At 35.8% G+C, this 21,942-nt stretch overlaps 1 protein-coding gene across 6 annotated transcripts in view; it reads right to left on the bottom strand.

Annotated features, from left to right (window-relative positions):
* Positions 1–21,942, bottom strand: part of LPGAT1 (lysophosphatidylglycerol acyltransferase 1) — a 142,198-nt gene that overhangs the window by 24,779 nt on the left and 95,477 nt on the right. For 4 of the 6 annotated variants that reach the window (XM_027565662.1, XM_027565661.1, XM_027565660.1 and 1 more), the window contains exons 3-6: positions 20,969–21,087; positions 15,494–15,589; positions 12,486–12,759; positions 9,052–9,178 (exon numbers count right to left, since the gene is read on the bottom strand). In XM_027565662.1, the coding sequence (XP_027421463.1) occupies positions 9,052–9,178; positions 12,486–12,759; positions 15,494–15,589; positions 20,969–21,087 (616 nt within the window). Of the gene's footprint in view, positions 1–6,733; positions 6,890–9,051; positions 9,179–12,485; positions 12,760–15,493; positions 15,590–20,968; positions 21,088–21,942 lie in introns of those variants that run through there. The other 2 variants (XM_027565665.1, XM_027565664.1) reach the window with 2 other exon arrangements.

The raw sequence follows: 21,942 nt of genomic DNA, 5'->3' as shown, positions 1-21,942 counted from the left end.
AAGGCTGAGCGCTGAAGAATTGATGCTTTTGAACTGTGGTGTTGGAGAAGACTCTTGAGAGTCCCTTGGACTGCAAGGAGATCCAACCAGTCCATTCTGAAGGAGATCAGCCCTGGGATTTCTTTGGAAGGAATGATGCTAAAGCTGAAACTCCAGTACTTTGGTCACCTCATGTGAAGAGTTGACTCACTGGAAAAGACTCTGATGCTGGGAGGGATTGGGGGCAGAAGGAGAAGGGGACGACAGAGGATGAGATGGCTGGATGGCATCACTGACGCGATGGACGTGAGTCTGAGTGAACTCCGGGAGATGGTGATGGACAGGGAGGCCTGGCGTGCTGCGATTCACGGGGTCACAAAGAGACGGACATGACTGAGCAACTGAACTGAACTGAATACATTACTTATATTCTACTTTATTCTAGATTTTATACTAAAAAAATTATTACACACATTTAAGCTGTTTAAACTCACTTTAAAATTATGGATAGGGGACTTTCCTGGTGGTCCAGTGGTTAAGAATCTGCCTTGCAATGCAAGGGATCTGGGTGTTCATTGCTAGGACTGATGTTGAAGCTGAAACTCCAATACTTTGGCCACCTGATGCAAAGAGCTGACTCAATGGAAAAGACCCTGATGCTGGGAAAGATTGAGGGCAGGGGGAGAAGGGGACAATAGAGGATGAGATGGTTGGATGGCATCACCGACTTGATGGACATGGGTTTGGGTGGATTCCGGGAGTTGGTGACGGACAGGGAGGCCTGGTATGCTGCGGTTCACGGGGTTGCAAAGAGTCGGACATGACTGAGCAACTGAACTGAACTGAATGCTGGATCTTCTTTGCTGTGCATGGGCTTTCTCTAGTTGTAGCGAGTCGGGGTTACTCTCCAGTCATGTTGCACAGGCTTCTCACTGAGGTGGCATCTCCTGTTTCAGAGCAGGGCTCTCGGGCATGCAGGTTTCAGGAGTTGCAGCTTGCAGGCTTTTGCGTGCGGGGTCAGAGGTTGTGGCGTACAAGTTTAGTTGCCCTGCAGCATGCAGATTCCCAACCACTGAACCACCAGGGAATTCCTCAAATAATTTTTTAAATTGAAGAATTAATACATTCATATTGTAAAAAACAAAGAAAAGGCCTAAAATAGTACAAAGATTCATTCCCCAGACGCAGAGGGGGAGAGGAGAGAGGCAGCAATTACTTTTTTTGGCAGCATGCCAAATATCTAATTAAATAATGTGAAGAAAAGTGAACTGAAAGTCGCTCAATTGTGTCTAACTCTTTGCGACCCCATGGACGTCCATGGAATTCTCTAGGCCAGAATACTGGAGAGGGCAGCCTTTCCCTTCTCCAGGGGATCTTCCCAACCCAGGGATCAAACCCAGGTCTCCCACATTGCAGGCGGATTCTTTACCAGTTGAGTCATAAGGGAAGCCCAATTAAATAATAACTAAGGCTTTATTTTACTGGGTTTTAAGATGACTCTCAGTTTCAGAGATGTTAATATGTGAAAAAATATGTATTTTAATGGATGAAATTGGATATATGATGTCTTACTTGTGTTTTTCAGAACTTACTTGTAGTTTCTAAGAAGTAACACTACTTTATCGACGGGCTTCAAATATCCCCTTTAAAACTACCAAATATAGAAAATATAGTTAGAAAATCATCAACCATACACAAGTTCCCAAGTAAATCCGGATTCTCTAATCTTTCCATTGATCTAACCCTGCCCTTCAAGTACACAGCTTTAATTACACTAAGCCTTGACATCTGGTAGGAAGAATTCCTCTGTCCTGTTTATCTTCAAAACTATCTTAGCTATTCATTTGTCTTTACTCTCTCCAGTGAATTTTAGAACCATCTGTCAAGTTTCCAGAAAAAAACATCCTGAATTCTGATCCTAATAGTCCTGGATAATGTAACTACACTTATATTAAATTTATAGATTAAATTTATAGATTGGGAGAATTGACATCTTTATACTTTTCAGCCTTCCCCCTATGAACACTGTATCCCTTTCCATTTTTTCAGTTTTTTTATGTTCTTCAGTGCAGTTTTATATTTTCCTTCATAGAAGCCTTCTACATTTTTTTCTTAAGTTTTATTGGTAAATACTTAATAGTCTTCTTGTTTCTCAGATAAGCATCTTCTAAAAAATATCACATTTTCTATGTATTGTCAGGATAAAGGGATAATATTGATTTTTCTGTGATGATTCTATATCAAGACTGCTGAACTCTATAGTGGTGAACTCAGTTTCTTTGGTTTTCAACATAGACCATTGCAATGGGTCAATTTGACTGGGCTAAAGGATGTCCAAATACTGTTTTACATTATTACAAATGTAATACATTTACATAATGTTTGGTGTGCTATAAGGGTGTGTTCTAAGGATGTCACTGGAAGCAATTAGTATTCAAATCAGAAGACTAAGTTAAGAAGATCCGCTTCGCCAATGCTGGCGGGCAGCATCTAATCCATTGAGGTCCTGACCAGAACAGAATAGTGGAAGAAGGGGGAGCCCACTGTCTTTGCTAAGACCTCCTTCTGCTGCTCTAGAACATCAGCACTCCTAGTTCTTAGGCTTTCACACTTCCCCACCTTTTTCAGACCTTGGGACTCAGACTGAATTATACCACTGGCTTTCCTGGTTCTCCAGCTTGCAGATACTAGATCATGGGACTTCCCGGCTTCCATAACCAGGCGAGCCAACTCCTGTAATAAATCTATTCTTGATCTCTCTCTATATCCTATTGGTTCTATTTCTCTGAAGAACCCTAACTAATACAACTATCCATCATCCCAATGGATGATTTATATCTCATTTGCCAATTAAGTTTAGAACAATTTCAATATCTTTATAGTTAGGGACATAGTAGGGAAAAATCCTTTTTAATGACTCATCAAACAATAAAAAGACTATGGACTTTCTCAATCCGTCACTATCAGGGTATCTTAGGCAAATTGATTCTCTTTATATGTTACATGCCAGAAGAGGTCTCGACTCTAAATTGAAATTTCTGACATTATTGTTTGGGGTTAAAGGATGGTATAAGGAGGTATGATTTTTTTTCTCAAAGCACTGGATATATTTGAAAAATTTAAACTAATAACAGCATTCAAAAAACTATTTCTGACAATCAGACATTATTTACCTCTTTGACAGAAGTAGGCATCATCACTTGCAAGGTATTTCTTGTGAAACAAATTTAACCCTTAATCTGATGAAGTTGTAGTACCTACCCACCAATTTATAGGAAATATAGGGAACAGAGGAATACATAGGATACAATCAGCAAAACAAAAACTGTATAAACTCTACAGGGCAAACGATACGGTATCTCAGCAAATAAGCTACAAGGAAAATAAGAGAGGGAGGAATCTGGACACCGAAGAAACTTGCGATACGTCAACCAATTGCAAGTTAACTGAATCCAAAGTGTCAAAAAAATAATTTATGAGACAATCCAGGAAAACTGATGACTGATTGGATGTTTGATAATATTAATAAACTATTAACATTTTAGGTATGACAATGTGTACTGGTTTTTACAAAAAGAATTATTAAATTTTAGAGAATATACAATAAAACATTTACAAACGAAATGATATAATGTCTGAGCCTTCCTTCAAAATAATCCACTGGAACCTGGGAAATAACACAGAGGAAACAACATTCACCATAAGAGTAAAACAGGTACATGGGGTTTCATTTCCAGGTTTGAAATTTTCCATAACAAAAAGTTTTGGAGGAAAACACTATTTCTGAAATTATAGCCCCTAAAACTGATAAAAACTTGTAACTTGTTTTAAGAAGTAAAGGGAAAAAACAGAAAGAAAAATCAAAGTGATATAATATTAATCACAAATATTATAGGTTTATGCATTAAATTAACAAAATATTATACTATTTTAAAATGTTGGTAATTTTTCTAATAAATAAGTTTTTCTGTAATTTTAATAACACTCTGCAATCTAACATGAGAACTCACAGGCTAAATATATCTATTATAAAAAATCTAAAACATGGGGTAAGATAAACTGTATGTATGTACTGACATTCAGCATAGTATTAAAATCAAGAATGAAACCTGAGAAATCTATTATCAATAGGAAAATAATTAAATGTGTTTAGTAACCAGGATTTTGGAAAGCCACTAAAAATGTAAAAACTTCATATGGCTACTTGAAAATACTTATTAAATTTGTAATCTTAACATCTAGAACATGTGTAGTACAGGTTGGCTGCTGCTGCTGCTGCTAAGTCGCGTCAGTCTTGTCCAACTCTGTGCGACCCCATAGACGGCAGCCCACCAGGCTCCCCCGTCCCTGGGGTTCTCCAGGCAAGAACACTGGAGTGGGTTGCCATTTCCTTCTCCAATGCTTGAAAGTGAAGAGTGAAAGTGAAGTCGCTCAGTCGTGTATAGGTTTAACATTCATTAAAATGCAATGTGGAATAAAGTAGAATAAAAATAACTTTTATGCATATTACAACTGTAGCTACACCATAAATATACATAAAACAATATTGAAATATGAAAAAAAAACTTATGTGAGCATGCTGGGAGAGATTTTTTTCCCTCTATGATGTATTTTCATAGTTATATGTTTTTATTTTTAAAAAGAAATTTAATGTTTTACAAAGTACACAATAGAGAGCATCTAATAACATTAAAGAAATTTAATCCTTTAATCCCCTAAAGCTAAAATATCATTTTAGTATATGTCATCAATAAAAATTATTAGTGAGATATTTTATATTCCTTTTTCCTACTAGTCTTTAAAATTCACTGTATATTTTACACATACAGAACATCTCAAATCAGACTAGCTACATTTTAAGTGCTCAATAGCAAATGTGGCTAGTGGCTGCTGTAACTGGACAGTCCATGTCTAAATAGCACGAACTTCAGCATTCATACATTCAACAAGTACTGCATTCTAGAAATGTTTTATTTTCTTTACTGATAAAACTATCCTGAGGCAAATATGTCAGAATGTTAACACTTGTCCATTCTTGCTAATGAATATATTTTCTTTAAAAATATTCATTAAATAGTACTTTTCTGAATTAATTCCCACCCTCCTACAAACAGAAAATAATTTACTACCCAAAGTCTCTAACTGAACACCTTCGAAGTTACCAACGTTCCAATCAAATTAGACATGAACGAAGTTACCAATGTTCCAATCAAATTAGACATGAAAGTAACACCTCTGCTTTTAGCAATTTATCTATGCCACTACACTCATGGCTTGAAGAAGGAAATGGCAACCCACTCCAGTACTCTTGCCTGGAGAATCCCATGGATGGAGGAGCCTGGTAGGCTATAGTCCATGGTGTCGCTAAGAGTTGGATACAACTGAGCGACTTCACTTTCACCTTTCACTTTCATGCATTGGAGAAGGAAATGGCAACCCACCCAGGGACAGAGGAGCCTGGTGGGCTGCTGTCTACGGGGGTCTCACAGAGTCAGACACGACTGAAGCGACTTAGCAGCAACAGCACACTCATGGTTATAACTTAAGATTTTTTAAAATATAAGCTATTTCTGCATGACAGAATCTTCTCCAACTCACTTTTTCTAATTTGGAGTGAAGCAGACATTTGTATTAAGGATGGGGCATTCTATCCCTGTAATTAAAATCTAATTCATGTTTAATTTTGCTACTAACTCCTTAACAGCAGCATAGTGTGCCCATTTCTACTTTAATAGGAATAAGCTGTCTTCTGATGTGACTGTAATATGAAGTGGAGGAAAAAGGTATTCCCCTCAAATGGTTCTCATATTTAAGACTTAATTCCTTTTTTAAAGGGGCTTCTCTGGTGACTCAGATGGTAAAGAGTCTGCCTGCAGTGTGAGGGGACCTGGATTCGATCCCTGGGTTGGGAAGATTCCCTAGAGAAGGAAATGGCAGCTCACTCCACTATTCTTGCCTGCAAAATCCCATGGACAGAGGAGCCTGGCAGGCTACAGTCCATGGGGTTGCAAAGAGTGAGAGATGACTGAGCGACTTCACTTTCTTCTTTCACTTTCCTCTTTTAAAACAACCTTCACTTCTGAAAGAGATCCATAATGCAGTTGTATCCACAGTAACAAAAAATATTTCCCTAGTTAAATAATATATAGCATTGGGAAGTAAAGAATAAGACACCTTTTAAAGTAACTTGTGCTTAGTCGTGCAGTTGTGTCCAACTCTTTGTGACCCCATGGACTGTAGCCTGCCAGACTTCTCTGTCCATGGAATTTTCCAGGAAAGAATACTGGAGTGGGTTGCCATTTCCTTCTCCAATAAAGTAGTTTAGATCCAATCTATGCAGAATGCTAATTTATTAGTACTGGATTTATTGATAACCTTATATATCTTAGTAATAGTACTTTGTGTAGTTTTTTAAACACTTTAAGAATCAGTGTATCATTTGGTGCTCAAACAATGCATTTACGGCACTGTTATTTACTACCTGTTCATAGGATAGGATCTAATAAGTAACCACATCACAAATTTTAACTTTCTCATTTATGTGGTATTTTAGGAAAGTATTCTATAGTACATAATAATATGTACATTTAGAGTTCATCTCTTCCAGAAATTCTAAAAATCAACATAAGCCTAAGAAGTAACAATTGAACTGACAATGTAGAAAACTGCTTTTGGAAGAAAAAACAGTTTATATCAGAACAGTTAAAATTAGCTATTGCATTCTTCTAATTTTTTCTCCTAAGCATCAGTATAGAAACATAAAATCTAAAAGAACATTCAGCTGCGCATTCTGGTAACTGGATATTCTTTTCCTATTTAAATAAAGACCAAATGTTTTCCAAGCACTTAAGTGTACTGGCGCATCACGGCTGCAGTCACTTGGTGGGGAATGTCTTTCTTGCTCAGAGATCTCCATACACCCGTCACAGTACGTTGCAAAGAGACAAAGAACAGTGGAATCCACTTAGTAGCCTTGACAATAATTTCCAAGAAGAGAAAAGTAATGCATTAAAGAAATTTAAAATGGCCTAACCATTGATTAATGGTAAATAAATGATGGCAACTTTATTATTTCCCAAGTATACTCTGACGGTCAGCAATGTTGCAGTATAATAATAGAGTGCTCCAGCCATCCAGAGGCACACTGTGCTATTCTCAGCAGGCTCCAAGATGATCGCACAGGAAAGGACAGTTACTATTCTATTCAGTTCAGTCGCTTAGTCGTGTCCAACTCTTCACGACCCCATGGACTGCACCACGCCAGGCTTCCCTGTCCATCACCCCTCTGTCGTCCCCTTCTCCTCCTGCCTTCAATCTTTCCTAGCATCGGGGTCTTTTCAAATGAGTCAGTTCTTAGCATCAAACTACCTTCCATGAAATCTACTTAAAATACAATAAAAAATACTTCATATACACAGAAACCTATTACAAATTTAATATTTATGAGTTGTTAAAACTTCTCTTTAACCTGTTTGTACTTTCAACTTGGAGTTTCACTCCCCTGGTGCTTTAGTGGTTAGGATTTGGTGCTTTCAACTTGGAGTTTCTCCTAGCATTGTTTCATTTAGTCTCTACTATCTCCAAATTTGATTTGCTCTAAAACAACTGCATTTTAAGTGGTAGTAGTGATCTATCATATTGGCTCTTTGCAAACTTTTCTACTAATTGCATTATTTCTTTTGAAGTAGAGAAATTACATGTAATACTCTAAGTGGGATCTGATAAATACTGAGCAAAATAGAATAATTCCTTTCTGACTCTCACATGTGTTCTTGTTGCTGTTGTTTAGTTGCTAAGATATGTTGGGTACGCTAAGTCATGTCCAACACTTTGTGACCCTATGGATTGTAGCCCCCCAGGCTCCTCTGTCCATGGGATTTCCCAGGCAGGATACTGGAGTGGGTTGCCGTTTCCTCTTCCTGGTGATCTTCCTGACCCAATGGTCAAACCCTCATCTCCTGCACTGGCAGGCACATTCTTTACTACTGAGTCACCAGGGAAGCCCAACTATCACATGTATTGCTGTTGCTGTTTTAGTTGCTCAGTCATGTCTGACTCTTTGCGACCCTGTGGACTATATAGCTCACCAGGCTCCTCTGTCCGTGGGATTCTCCAGGCAAGAATACTGGAGTGGGTTGCCATTTCCCTTCTCCAATCACATGTATAGTCTTCTAAATTATACTAGGGGGAAAAAACTAGCAAAAGTACTAACTTGTCTAGCTACACCATATTACCAAAGTGATCATTTCGATTAAATTCTCTAAGAATGGGTGTTGCTTTATCTTTAAAGTCAGTTGAGATAAAGAAGAAAAACATTTTCTATGTCACATGAAGCAAAACTGGCTTGTACTAATTTTGGGCTAATAGTAATGTTCTGGATAAGATATGCTTAACTGCAGAAAAAGAATACATTCATGAATAGACTTTAAAACCTACCTATAAGTAAACCAAAATTATCATTTTTCAGTGAACTTCATAGTTTCCAAACTACCTTCTATCTGTATGCACCTATTTCCCACTTTAAGCAGTCAGGGCTACTTAGTTTTTCTTGCCAATCTCCCCACATTAAAAGAGAAAGAGATCTAACCTCATTATTTGTATTATTAACATCTGTATATATATATGGTTTCTAATGTTGCATTTTAAATCTCTTATTCTAATTGAAAACATTTCATTCTTATTTAAAAATTTTAAAATACAACCAAACAACTGGAGAGTCTGAACAGAAACCAATTCTTCTGAGAACAATAAACAAACAAACAAAACAGAAAACCAAGAATGGGTAAGGAGTACCATGTATGTTTCCATTTATTTTAATTTCAATGGTGTTATTCCTGACAGGACAAATCTAGAATATGCAATGAACAGACTGTTTTGGAATTAAGAAACCTAGGGGTTAAAATAAAGCCAAAATCCCCCCAACAGCCAAACAAAACACCAATCTTTCTTTTCCTATCCCCCAGGGTGTCCTGGTGGCCTAGAATAATACATGAGGTGACCTAGTCAACCTACGGTTGATAGAGACAGTACTTTATGTTGGATTTATGCTGAGTACTAATGCGGGATTCTTACCTGTAATGTACATGTATGACTGCTGGTTTCCTGTATCCAAGGATCCAGGTTTGAATATCTATGGGTTCAGCTTTGGGATAAGCTATAGTTGTATCTATTATCCACTGGAGGCCTTTTGATTTGTTGTCTGAGAACAATATAAAATTGGATCAATTTTTATATTATTTGCATCAAATAACACTAAGAAAAACTAACCTGCAATAAGCATAGAAAGTATAAAGCATCTTGAAAACATCAAAAGCTAAAGTATCACATCAGGAAAGTAAAAAGCAGATCTCAAAACAAACAAAAAAATCCATTCACAAGATAATACAAACACTAAGATTTGTGATACTTGGAAGATATTAATAAATATTGGATTAAAGCAGTAAAATTAAGCACTTTATTGACACACATGATCTTCAGTTGCTGCTTTTGTTCAAAACCAACAACAAAACACCCCTCCCATTATGTCAAGAGTTACAGAAAAATAAAGCACTAAACCGTCCACCCTTTGGCAGGAACAACAGGTGGTAACCATTGTTGTGGGAGGGGCCGGGGAAGTTCTGCTCACTGCAGTCCTCTGCACTCCGTTTCTGTTCCCAGCTCAGGGTACAAAGTTGAGCAAGAATTGAGAGGGGAATCCTCACAGAGAATGCTAATAGGTAGACTTTAAAGTGTAGAGGTCTATCCTTTGTTTGAAGTAATTAAAGGATCTTTAAAACAATAAAACTTACTTTTAAACATAAGGCCAAATGTACAGAAGGAATCAACAATATTTTACTTAAAGTGTCAAATAATTTAAAACTGGCCTAAAATTCTTTTAAAATTTTAGACAACATTCTAAAGGGGAAAAATACTCATATAAGAAATAAGTTTAAAAATTTTAATTTTTAAATAATATATTGCTGAAGGAATAGTGTAGGTAAAGAAAGACATTTTAACAAGCTACCCATGACATACAAGCTGAAATGTTTGGGGCTAAAGTAATGACTGCAACTTACCTTGAGCTGCATTAAAAAAAAAACAAAACAACAACCAAAATGGACTAATAGACAGATAGAAGGATAGAGAGACATGTGATAAAACAAATACAGTAAAGTGTTAACTGTAAAATCTAGTTGGTCTGCTCACTAACTGCAAAATTGCAAAGTTCTTTTAATTTTTATGTATGTTTAAAAATTTTTATAATAAAATGGTTGGGAAAAATCACCAGAGTTCAATTTAATATTGATTAAATCACACAAAAATGAAAATACTAATCCTTTTAAAGTTAATTAGATACAACTTTATTTTCACATGTTTATGCTTACATGTTTAAAACCAACATGAAGGCATGGTTTGTGTTTATATAGAATAAAATACTAAATAGTGAATATGAACACTAAAAAAATAAGATACAAATACCAAAACATAGAGAAGAAAAGGTAAAATATAAGTAAAACTAGTTTTGGGGTATATAGCTTTATAGAATTTCTTATGGATTTTTCCTAATCTGCTAGAATTAAGAATTTTTTTTTTCTTGACAGGTAAGAAGTGGATTTATTTAGAGAGATACACATCCCATAGACAGAATGTGATCTGTCTCAGAAGGCGAGGGCGGCCCTGGGAGAAACACACTCTACAGAGTGTGGGTCATCTCAGAAGGTGAGAGGCCTAAAAATTTCAACTAAGGTAAGATAAGTAATAAACAATTTCACTTTGGTTATAAACAGAGACTGTTTCTCTCCAAAAGGAAAACAAAACAAAACATTTTTCTTCCCTTGTGTGTAATGATTATGATAAGTACCCATTCCTTTGGGATCTAGACCACTACAGAATATTGACTGGGTAAAACTATTTAAAAACAGCAGCCTTTATTAGTGCAATTAATCCTGTTTGGAAGACCTTTGTCTTCAAGCTTTGGCTTGGCTGACATTGCCACAGTCTCTGCAGCCGTGAAGCTATTCCAAACCTTCCTTTTCTATTAAAAGACTCTTTCAATTTGTCTTTTTAATAGATGATGAAAGATCAAGAGAGCTGACTGCCAGGCAGCTGTTTGCAAAAAACAAATAAAAGAACTCAGCACAATCTCATGGCATTATTTTTGTATCTGGTCCTTACTGTCATCTAAAACAACACACATTTCTGAGGGTCCATCATTTCCATTTTTATTTTATCTAAAGACTATTAAAAGAAATAGCTACTAAGGAAACAGGCCTAGTCAGTTTCTTTCAGCTTTTTGACTTATAATTTATCAGCAAACTTTCATAGTGTCTTAGAGAAAATTGTTCAAAACAGCCTTCACATTGTTGGCACAAATAGATGCTGCAGATCTGCATACTTCATCAGACTATCTGCAAGAGAGCTGCATCTTTGAGGATGGTTTACTTTTTCCTGGCCATAAAAGTAATATGTACTATTTTTTTTTAATTCAGAAAAGTATTAAGAAATGGGGAAAAAATATCCATAATGTTACAACTCAGAGAAGCAATCACTAATATTCTGGAATCTTTCCTTTCACAAATTTTCTACTGCCTTATTATTTACATATTTAAGCTCATATTGTTTACACAAGAGTTGTTATGTTCCTCCTACTCCATTAATATTATAGAGCAGAAGCATTTTCTAAGCCCATAGACATCATTCATAATGATTGTGTTGTATTCTGTTAGACGGATATTTAATAATTACTTATCTATTCTCTCTTCTGGCTATTTCCAATTTCCTGCCATTCGACATAATGCTGTGATAAACTACTGTGCCAGTATTTCAGATCATTCCATTTTGATAAGTATTATATGCAGTGGAGTTAACTAATCAACATTTTAAGACTTTCAATAAATACTGCCCAATTGTATTAAACTCATTCTCTGTATTAAAAACAAAAAAAAACTTTCTAAATTTGATAAATGCAAAATATATGTATCATTACAATTTCATTTGCATACAGTTTTTCAAATTACTCATTTCTACTCCTGTATCTTTTAATATACTAATTCCACTTATAGGAATTTACACTACTTACATGCTTCACAAATCTGAAAAGATATTTACAGGAATGGCAACTGAAGCAGTGTGAATGACCAGGAGAAAGATATACAGGAAGGGAAAGACACCTTTGACCTTATACATTCCTATACTATTTGAATAGATTACTGTAAGCATGGACTACTTTGTAAATAGAAACATTAAAAAGTTATATTTTCAGGACTTCCCTGGCAGTCCAGTGGTTTAGGATGTGCCTTCCAATGCAGGGGATGCGGGTTCAATTCCAGGTTGAGGAACTAAGATCCCACATGTGAGCCCTGAGCTACAACTAAAATCCAACATAGCCAAACAAATAAATATTTTAAATTATATTTTCATCTTCTTCCTCAGTATTATTTCTATTCAACAAAATTATAAATATAAAAAAGAACTCCAGAAAAGCCTCTAATTTCAAGAAAAGAAAAAAGTGCTAAAAACCATCATACCTAATTCCTTAGCGTCTCCTCCTGCTGGACTTCCATTTTCCTGTCGTGCTACAAGTGCACGCAAAATAATTTTTGTTGCCCCAACTCTTGGCAAAGTGACATGTGTAAGAAATGGCAAGTTATTTTTCTTGGCAAATGACTGACTGGTTTCTCGCCTCTTCCTGAGGAAGCCCCCTTCTGGAAACAGAACAATCCATTTTCGATCTCTGCTCCTGTAATTATTTTCTAGGTGCTTCTTAAGAAGAAGAAGCTGTTGGTCACGATGAGATTTTCCCTAGAGGGTAGACACATGTATAATAAGTATAGGCATGTTTGAAATTTAAAGACCATAAATGCTAGAAATGACTGCTTCCAGAGTAAATTCCAAACACAGGCTAGAACAGTGACTTCCCCCTGCACTGCTTACTTCCCCTTTTGACCACAGTGGCAAAAGGAAGTTATTACCACTTACATAAATAAACTCTTCTTTCTGAAGAAACAAAGTGCTCTAATTGCCCCTGAAAGTTTATTCACTCTTCATTAGTGAGTATTTACTGAGTATCTACTACTTACTTGCCAGGCACATCTTAGAGAAGTAAGACACCCTCGTGGAGGATGCATGCAACTGGTGATAAGTGTTAGGAAGAAGAGTAAGAGGCTAGAGAAGTGCAACAGGGTCAGGGGAAGCAACTCCAGGGAGGTGAAATTTAAGCAGAGAGGCTATTGTGAGGGAATAAGCCATGTGAACATGAGTGGCAGAGAACTCGAGGTGATGAGGACAAAAGAGACAAATGGCCCTGAGGTGGGAGTAACCTTGGCATTTCAGAGAGCATGACAAGGTCAGTGTGGCTGAGAAATGCAGAGAGGTGGAGATCATAGGAGAAAGGCCTTGAGTTTGGTGAGTAGTAATTTGGGATGGGATGTCATTAAACAGTTTTCAAAAAGGGAAAGTCATGATCTTATTTACATTAAATATCTTCTGGCTCCAGTGACAAAAAGACTGCAGGAAATAAGTTAGGAGACTGCTGTAGAGTCTGGACAGGGGAGTTTGATGAGATTCAACTACAGGATATAGATGAGAGGTACATACATTCAGGAAAAAAGTCTGAATGCTAACAGGATGCTCTGATGGACTGGGTTTCAGTTTTGAGGGAAAGTAAGGAAAGAGGATAACTTGGATACTGAAAAAAAGAATTCAGAAGCATTTTCAGGAAAGCCCCAAACTCATGACTAAATATTAGAAAGGCTCTCCCTTTCAGTATGATCAATTTGCTAGTAATTTTCCAGCCAACAAAATTACAGAAGCTCCCCCCAAATAATTCATATGCTTTCAGTCTTTAAATTATTCCAAGCGCAAAACAAGTAACAATTTTCTTAGCTGATTTATGGAACTGATTATGATTAAACTTTATTTATTAAGTTCCCAACACTACATATAAAATATTTTTAATATCCTTGGAAATATTTTATTAAAAATGTCTAGTAGCAAAGCCCCAACAGATTTTCTTTAATAGTAATATTTTTTTCTGTCTCTCTATTACCCTCAAGTTATAGATTTTAATTACTATATAACAGGGAAAATATTTTTGCTCTTTATAAGTGAATTTGTAAGTCTCTCCAATAATCTGAAATATAGTCTTAAGTATGTAAAACAACACTGTAATAAAAAAGGAAATGTTTTGGAGTACATTATTTTCTACTTCCAACTCCTCAAAGTTCACTGATAATTCAGTCTAATTTAGCCTCTTCTTGAGGCCTAAGGATCATCATGATAACAAGGTCAACTGTTACAACACTATAAATTCAATAATTTCCTCAGACTTCTGAGCGGTTCATCCAGCTTCTCCTCTGGACTCCACCCAGACTGCTTCAATTGTCAGTTCCGCTGTCTTTCCCTCCAGTGATACTAAGATGTTAGATTAGTTTCTTCATTAACTTGTTCTGATTACTTATAAGTTGATCTGCTTATTTTGTTTCAGTCTTATTGTGGCCAATCCCCATTCCCAGTTCTTCCTGAGGTTCCAAGCCTGCTTTTTTTTCCCATCTCTCTGCTTAGAAAAACCAAGGGCCTTCCCAGAAGGAACAAAGCAATTATACAGAATGGGAAAAAAAAAAATGTTTTGTACATATAACTGTCTGGAGCAAAGTTTATGTGTTTTGGGATATGTATTTTCATACAGCTCAGAAGTTTTTCTACATTATTTCAGCTTATTTCTGAATTTACAGTTCTCAGAAGAGGTTTAATTAGATTCACCAGCAATTCATTAAATAAATTAACATGTACAAGGTACTGCATCATCCAAGGTGAAGTTGCTAAATATATAAACAGTAGATTAGTGTGGCATTACCATACATAAAAACTCTTGATATCATATTTCAGTTATCCATTTTTGAGAAAATAAAGCATGCGACTCTAAGTAGCATATCAGGGAAACACTATTTTGATAAGTGAGTTTTTTTTTTCCTACTAAACTATTCCTAATGCTTGGGATCCATTCCCAGTCCATCTTCTTCCATCAAACTCATACTCATTCTTTAAATTTATGCCATGTATTATCTTCTCCTCTAAGGTTTTTCTGGATTTACAGAAATCTGATGTACTCAGTTTTCATATTATGAATTCACAAAATATTTTCTCTTATTTATTTAATTACTTAATATTCTCCCTACTGGTAATCTTACTTAACAATCTCACAATTGCTAATTTAGGTATCTTCTGTATCATGTAACAGTGACTCGTAAATAAAATTAACAGTGATCTCAGAAGAGCTGAGAATGTGGCAGGTGCTTGAAAACCGTTTAGAAAGAGAGGAGGAGGGTAGAGATGAAAATATTTGTATTTTTAATACTTATGCATACTCAAATTCAGACTGAAATAATACAAACTCTGTTTTAGGGAACAGATTCCCAGCTCCCTGAGATAACTAGAAGAGGCTCTATCTATTACAATTAGTTTTGTGATGTCTCTTTTTACACTAAAGAATCAGACTGATCAACTCTCACTATGGAAAAAAATGCTCATTGGTTACCTGTCTTATAAAGAAGTCTCCATGAACTAGAGAAACAATTCCAAAGTTTGTGTATTTAAAAATATGATCCATCAACCACATCATCTGAGCAACAACCTAAAATATTTAAAAACAAAAAATAATTAAATATTGGATAGAAAAAATACTGAGTATAGACTAGCCAGTATCTAAATTTTAAGCATAATCATCCAACCATACTTTTCATTAACCTAAATATTTAAAATCTAATGCTATTTCTACAAATAAAGTGCTACATGAAAAATTACAGGTCTTGATTCCAAGTCTTGGATTCTTAAATCACAGGTATATACATCACTGGGTAACAGATAAAACTGAATTAACTTAAATTTGAACTTAATGATTTCCAATTTGTTCTATATAAACATGACTGGTAATTCTTACATAACTTATAAAGTTATTCTGAAACAATACAATATGCCTAAATTATCAAATGAGGGCTATGAGTTTAATTAATAAGCACTAAGGCTTTGTAAGGGCTTCCCTAATAGCTCAGATGGTAAAGAATCTGCCTGCAAGGGGAGACGCTGGTTTGACCCCTGGGTCAGGAAGATCCCCTGGAGGAGGAAATGGAAACCCACTCCACTATCCTTGCCTGGAGAACCCCACGGACAGAGAAGCCCGGTGGACTACAGTCCACGGGGTTGCAAAGTCAGATACAACTGAACGATTAACATTTTTATTAAGGCTTTATAAAAGCCTTAATATCTTCGTTAACATCTTTTTTAAAGCTTTATAAAATGTGACTTTACCTTAATGGTTAAAATACTAAAAGTCGAAAAACATAAAGATATAAATACAAAAATATAAAAATGTTCAACAAAAGAACATTAAACCATTCATTTACTCAAAAAACACACTGTAAATTTTTAAAAATTAATTCAGGAGAGTGATTTACACATTCTACTATTAAGTGTATTTGTTAAGTTTATACAAAGCCATACTCTTTACCAGCATAAAAATACAGTTTCTTAAACCCAAAATATTATCCATTGTTGATAAGAGTTAATACTCTATCAGGAGCAGAAGACTTTATTCCAAGCAAAATTTCAAAATTAAAAGTAAATGTAAACAGGATCTAGTTAATGAATGGCTTAATTGTTCTCCCCTGCTGAGATAATAGCATCCCTTGTTATAAGCCTTAAATAAATAAAGTGAAAACTACAGCCTCAATCAAGAATGCAACAGAGCTCTACTTCGGTTCCTACAGGAATAAGAAACATAAATTCCATCTCTAAGCACAAAACTGTATGCACATATAAGGAAAAAATGAAGCATTGACACCCATGTGCTGCTTTTACAAAAACATTATAAAACCCCACAAATAATGTAATACTGGAGCTTCTGCCTTAATTTTTCAGCATTACTAAATAATTCAGTTGCATGATTCCTATTCCACCAGTTTTACTATATAAAACAACTTAAAAAAATAGATACATGCCCAGTGAAAGACTAATTTTCAAATCAATTAATACAGATTAAAATAATTTGTTTTGCTTTGTAATGATAAGTACTTTCTGTAAATAAATTGAGATCTGAACTAAATGGAATTTGCTGAAAAGTTTCCCAAGAAACAAAACAAAAAGCAGGTGGATTCAACCTATAAAATCTTTGAGCTTTATACACGGTATTAAGTGTGGCTGCAAATTACTGATCTCTGGGTTTAATATACCAACACTAAAGTAGCTTTTATGTTTAATCTTACATTTATAGTGGATTTATTTCCTCAGTTAGAAAGTAACCTAAAACAAATTCAATAAGACAGTCAAGCTATCTTCTAAGATTTGTATGGATAATTCTGTCCTTACTTATTTTAGCAGAAATATTACAAGTCAATAAATATATATTACATGTCCAATAGAGTTCTATTAGTAGAAATGAAAATTCTTAGTTTTATCATCAACTGCCGTGAAAGGGCAAGACCCCTCACTTTAGAGACATTTCTTAAAAAGGTACTAGAATGTTTAGAAAATATAACTAATCCTTTGACTCACATTCCTGAAAAAAGGAAGTCAGTAAACACAACCCGCCTGAGTCAACTCCGGCGACATTTCACAGGTTGTCTGTCAGAGCACTGCTAGGTATTTCCAGGGGACAAAATCCAGTTCAGTTCAGTCGCTCAGTCGTGTCCAACTCTTTGCGACCCCATGGACTGCAGCATGCCAGGCCTCCCTGTCCACCAACTCCCAGAGTTTACTCAAATTCATGTCCATTGAGTCGGTGATGCCATCCAACCATCTCATCCTCTGTTGTCCCCTTCTCCTCCTGCCCTCAATCTTCCCCCGCATCAGAGTCTTTTCAAATGAGTCAGCTCTTCATATCAGGTGGCCAAAGTATTGGGAGTTTCAGCTTCAACATCAGTCCTTCCAATGAACACTCTGGACTGATTTCCTTTAGAATGGACTGGTTGGACCTCCTTGCAGTCCAAGGGACTCTCAAGAGTCTTCTCCAACACCACAGTTCAAAAGCATCAATTCTTCAGTGCTCAGCTTTCTTTATAGTCTAACTCTCACATCCATACATGACCACTGGAAAAACCATAGTCTTGACCAGATGGACCTTTGTTGGCAAAGTAACGTCTCTGTTTTTTAATATGCTGTCTAGGTTGGTCATAACTTTTCTCCCAAGGAGTAAGCGTCTTTTTATTTCATGCTGCAGTCACCATCTGCAGTGATTTTGGAGCCCCCAAAAATAAAGTCTGACACTGTTTCCACATCTATTCTCCATGAAGTGATAGGACCAGATGCCATGATCTTAGTTTTCTGAATGTTGAGCTTTAAGCCAACTTTTTCACTCTTCTCTTTCACTTTCATCAAGAGGCTTTTTAGTTCCTCTTCACTTTCTGCCATAACGGTGGTGTCATCTGCATATCTGAGGTTATTGATATTTCTCCCAGCAATCTTGATTCCAACTTGTGCTTTATCTTTTACATTAATTATCCTTTACCCATAAGCATGGATTTTCTACATATTCAAACATCTGGAGAGGCTTACATAAATGGCTCCATTCTTTATATCATTCTGAAATGTTAGTAAAGTCAATGATTCTCCATTTAGAAATCTGCAAGGACAATTTTGGCGGTCACAATAGCTAGGGAGTTCTACTAGCATGCAGCAGGTTGCAGCCAGGTAAGGAAAACAACTCCAGCAGGACAGATGAGAACAACAGTGCTGTCCTACCAAAATGCAAGCAGTGCCCTTGCTCCACAAAGGAATAATGACGAGCACCACAGGAATTCCTGAATTCAAAAAGCTATGTTACACTTATATCACCATTAAACTAATATTTTTAAGTGTTACTTGCTCAGTCATGTCTGACTCTTTGCAACCCAATGGGTTCCTCTGTCTATGGGATTCTCCAGGCAAGAATACTGGAGTGAGTTGCCATTTCCTTCTCCAGGAGATCTTCCCGACCCAGGTATCGAACACAGGTCTCCTGCATCGCAGGCAGATTCTTTACCATCTGAGCCACCAGGGAAGCCCTAGTGGGCCAGTTTTAAACTGACATTAGTTTTCTTTCTTTGAAAGTGCCCATGGAGTATGCAATTAATCAAGTAAACATTTCTATTTATGAGTATAAATTAATATTGCTCCACATTTACTAGGCAGGAGGTAGAGATCATAATGTTCTACCTTTTATTTCTCAACTACTCCTTTATGAAACAAGATAAAAATTCTTTGAAATTTCACATTATTTAGTAATATCAGATGGTAACAAATACTTAGTATAACTAATCTGAAAATGGGAATAACTCTGGACAGAAAAATGAGCAGAAGACCAACTAACTGAAATCTTTTTACAAAAGCAAACAAATAAATCAAAATTTCTTTTGTCTGCAATATTGATGAATCTCAGATTACCTATATTCTGACCAATGCAGTCATCATTTCTGCCAAACTGAAGTTAAGAGTAACAAAGTTAGGATATTTATACTTATCATTTTAAGCACTTTTTGAGACTCAAAAACCAATGGAAGACATCATAGGCCCTCAGAAAAATCACTACAAGTATCTTATCAGTAAGAATAAAAATGTTCTCCTTGATATAAAGCCAAATAGGTTTTTTTTTTGCGGGGGCGGGGGGGCCACACTTCACAGCATGTGGGATCTTAGTTTGCCAATCAGGGATCGAACCTATGCCCCTTGCAGTGGAAGCAGAGTCTTAACCACTGGACCACCAGAGAAGTCCAAAAATAAACTAGTTTTTACAAAATTTTAACATCAATAATTTAGAGGACAGGTGACATATTATTATAAATGCAAATATATATATACAGTGATATTATTTAACAATTCTGAATATAAGAAATTATTGAATTTATTCTACATTCTAGCAAAATAATGCCTTTGCTTCTCAGATAAACAACAAAAACAGATTTCATAATAAGCAAACCTTTTCCATTTACTCTCACCTCATTTTCTGACCCTTGACCTGCTGAATCAAACTGTGAGGACCTAAACACACCAGGTGTATTCTTGCCTTGGGTTTTGGCCATGATTATTTCACTACAGAAGAGGCCCTTGCTTCACTACTCTGCTTAAGTTCTACTCAATCCTTTCAGGTCAAGTTTATGTCTTCTCCTCTCCACAAATTTTTCTATATCCACCAAGTACATGGTGAGCTCACCTTCCACCAAATGCTTCTCACTTTGTAATTAAGTATTGTTTGCTATTCCCTCTCTTCACCTATCACTAGCTTATCAGTTCCTTTAAAAGGACATCTTATAGGATGATGTTCTTCTATATTTATAGTTAGTGACCATGAACATGAAACATTGATAAAATACCTATTGATTTCTTCATTATTAGGCCAAATATTAACTCCATTAATTCTATATACTTTCTATTTATTTACTTTTCTATGAACATAACCTCTTTACCTTCTCCTAAGGTGTTAATTCTTTTAATGTTAAGGATTGACTTTAACATCCTCCCATTTTATAGATATATTTTAGTTATCAATATAAGCAATGTGAAATCAACAGTTCAAACACAGCCCTAGAACACGGAATAAAATAGACGTAGTGTCTTTCCTTTCAATTTGCTTTCTAAGTGAAATTCAAAACAATATCTACTTTACTTTCTTCTGGCTAAAAATCCCCAAGATCACCTAATTCCCCATCCAATTTTATTCTTCTGTCTTAAGCAAACTTTTTTGTGGTTGTATTTCTCAAACTGGAAATCCACCACTCACCTCAAGATAGCCCCAAGTTGAACCATATTAACTTTGCTTTCATTTCAGTTCTTTAAAAAAAAAAAAAAAGCTTCATGGAGGTATAATCCACATTATCCCAGTTGGTTTTCTTTAAGTCTATAAATGCCTCTTAGAGTGATTTAGAATTATATACACAGTATATTTTTCTTCAAGATTTTACATTCCCAGCTGTAGTAAGACACTCAGCTGACCCTTCGTCAACCCCTCTCCCCACAGTCTGTCTCTGCCTTCAGGATGGCTTACCAGTCCCTTGTCCTGGAGGCACATCATCAGAGTGCACACGTCTCCTGTTGCCTGATGGTTCACCAACATGACTGCTTCATCTTCTGAAATTGCTTTAATATCTTCCCCCCACTCCATCACTGTAAAGACAAAAAGTTTCAAAGCTGTCATTTTAAAAATTTATCTATTTCCAGAAATCTTATGTTAGAAACACTGCTGCTGCTGCGTCACTTCAGTCATGTCTGACTGTGTGTGACCCCATAGACGGCAGCCCACCAGACTCCCCCGTCCCTGGGATTCTCCAGGCAAGAACACTGGAGTGGGTGCACATTAAAACTTCTGAAAGTTTATTTCCTAAGTATATTTCCTATAAAAATGAGGATATTCATATTTTAGAGACACCCAAAATATCCACGGTAAAACAGCCATACCTTTGATTTAGAAATTCTATTTAAGAGTTTATCCTACAGAAACATTTGTCCAAATGGGCAAAAATATGCATAAAGGATAGTTCACCAACAGGGGAATGGATAATTTTCATACAATGAAAGAGTATAAATCCATTAAAAGAATGGAAGATATCTCTATACACTAACCTCAAAGGTCTTCTTATCAAGTAAACAAAACAAATCACAAAACAGTATATATAATATGATTCCATTTTTGCAAAGAAGGAATAAAATTTACATGTAATTTAACACATTGAAAAAGTCTGGGGAAATGAATTCAAAACTGTAAGTACTGATCTTCATTGGGAGGCAGTTCCCAAATATCCTTAAATTCTACTTTAGAATAAAATATACAAATATTATAAACTGTGTAAGCATTTTCATTTTATAAGAAAACTAATTAAAGATGTTACATTTATTTAAAATCTCCAGATGAAAAATCATTGCACCAAAACCTATATGTACACTCTAAGGAAAACAGTGATATCTCCAAGTAGGTATGCCTCATTTTATAGCACACTTACTACACACACACAAGAGAAAATT

The sequence above is a fragment of the Bos indicus x Bos taurus genome, chromosome 16, assembly GCF_003369695.1.
Source record: "Bos indicus x Bos taurus breed Angus x Brahman F1 hybrid chromosome 16, Bos_hybrid_MaternalHap_v2.0, whole genome shotgun sequence".
Taxonomy (NCBI): Eukaryota; Metazoa; Chordata; class Mammalia; order Artiodactyla; family Bovidae; genus Bos; species Bos indicus x Bos taurus.
This window is presented reverse-complemented; position numbering and strand designations above follow the sequence as displayed.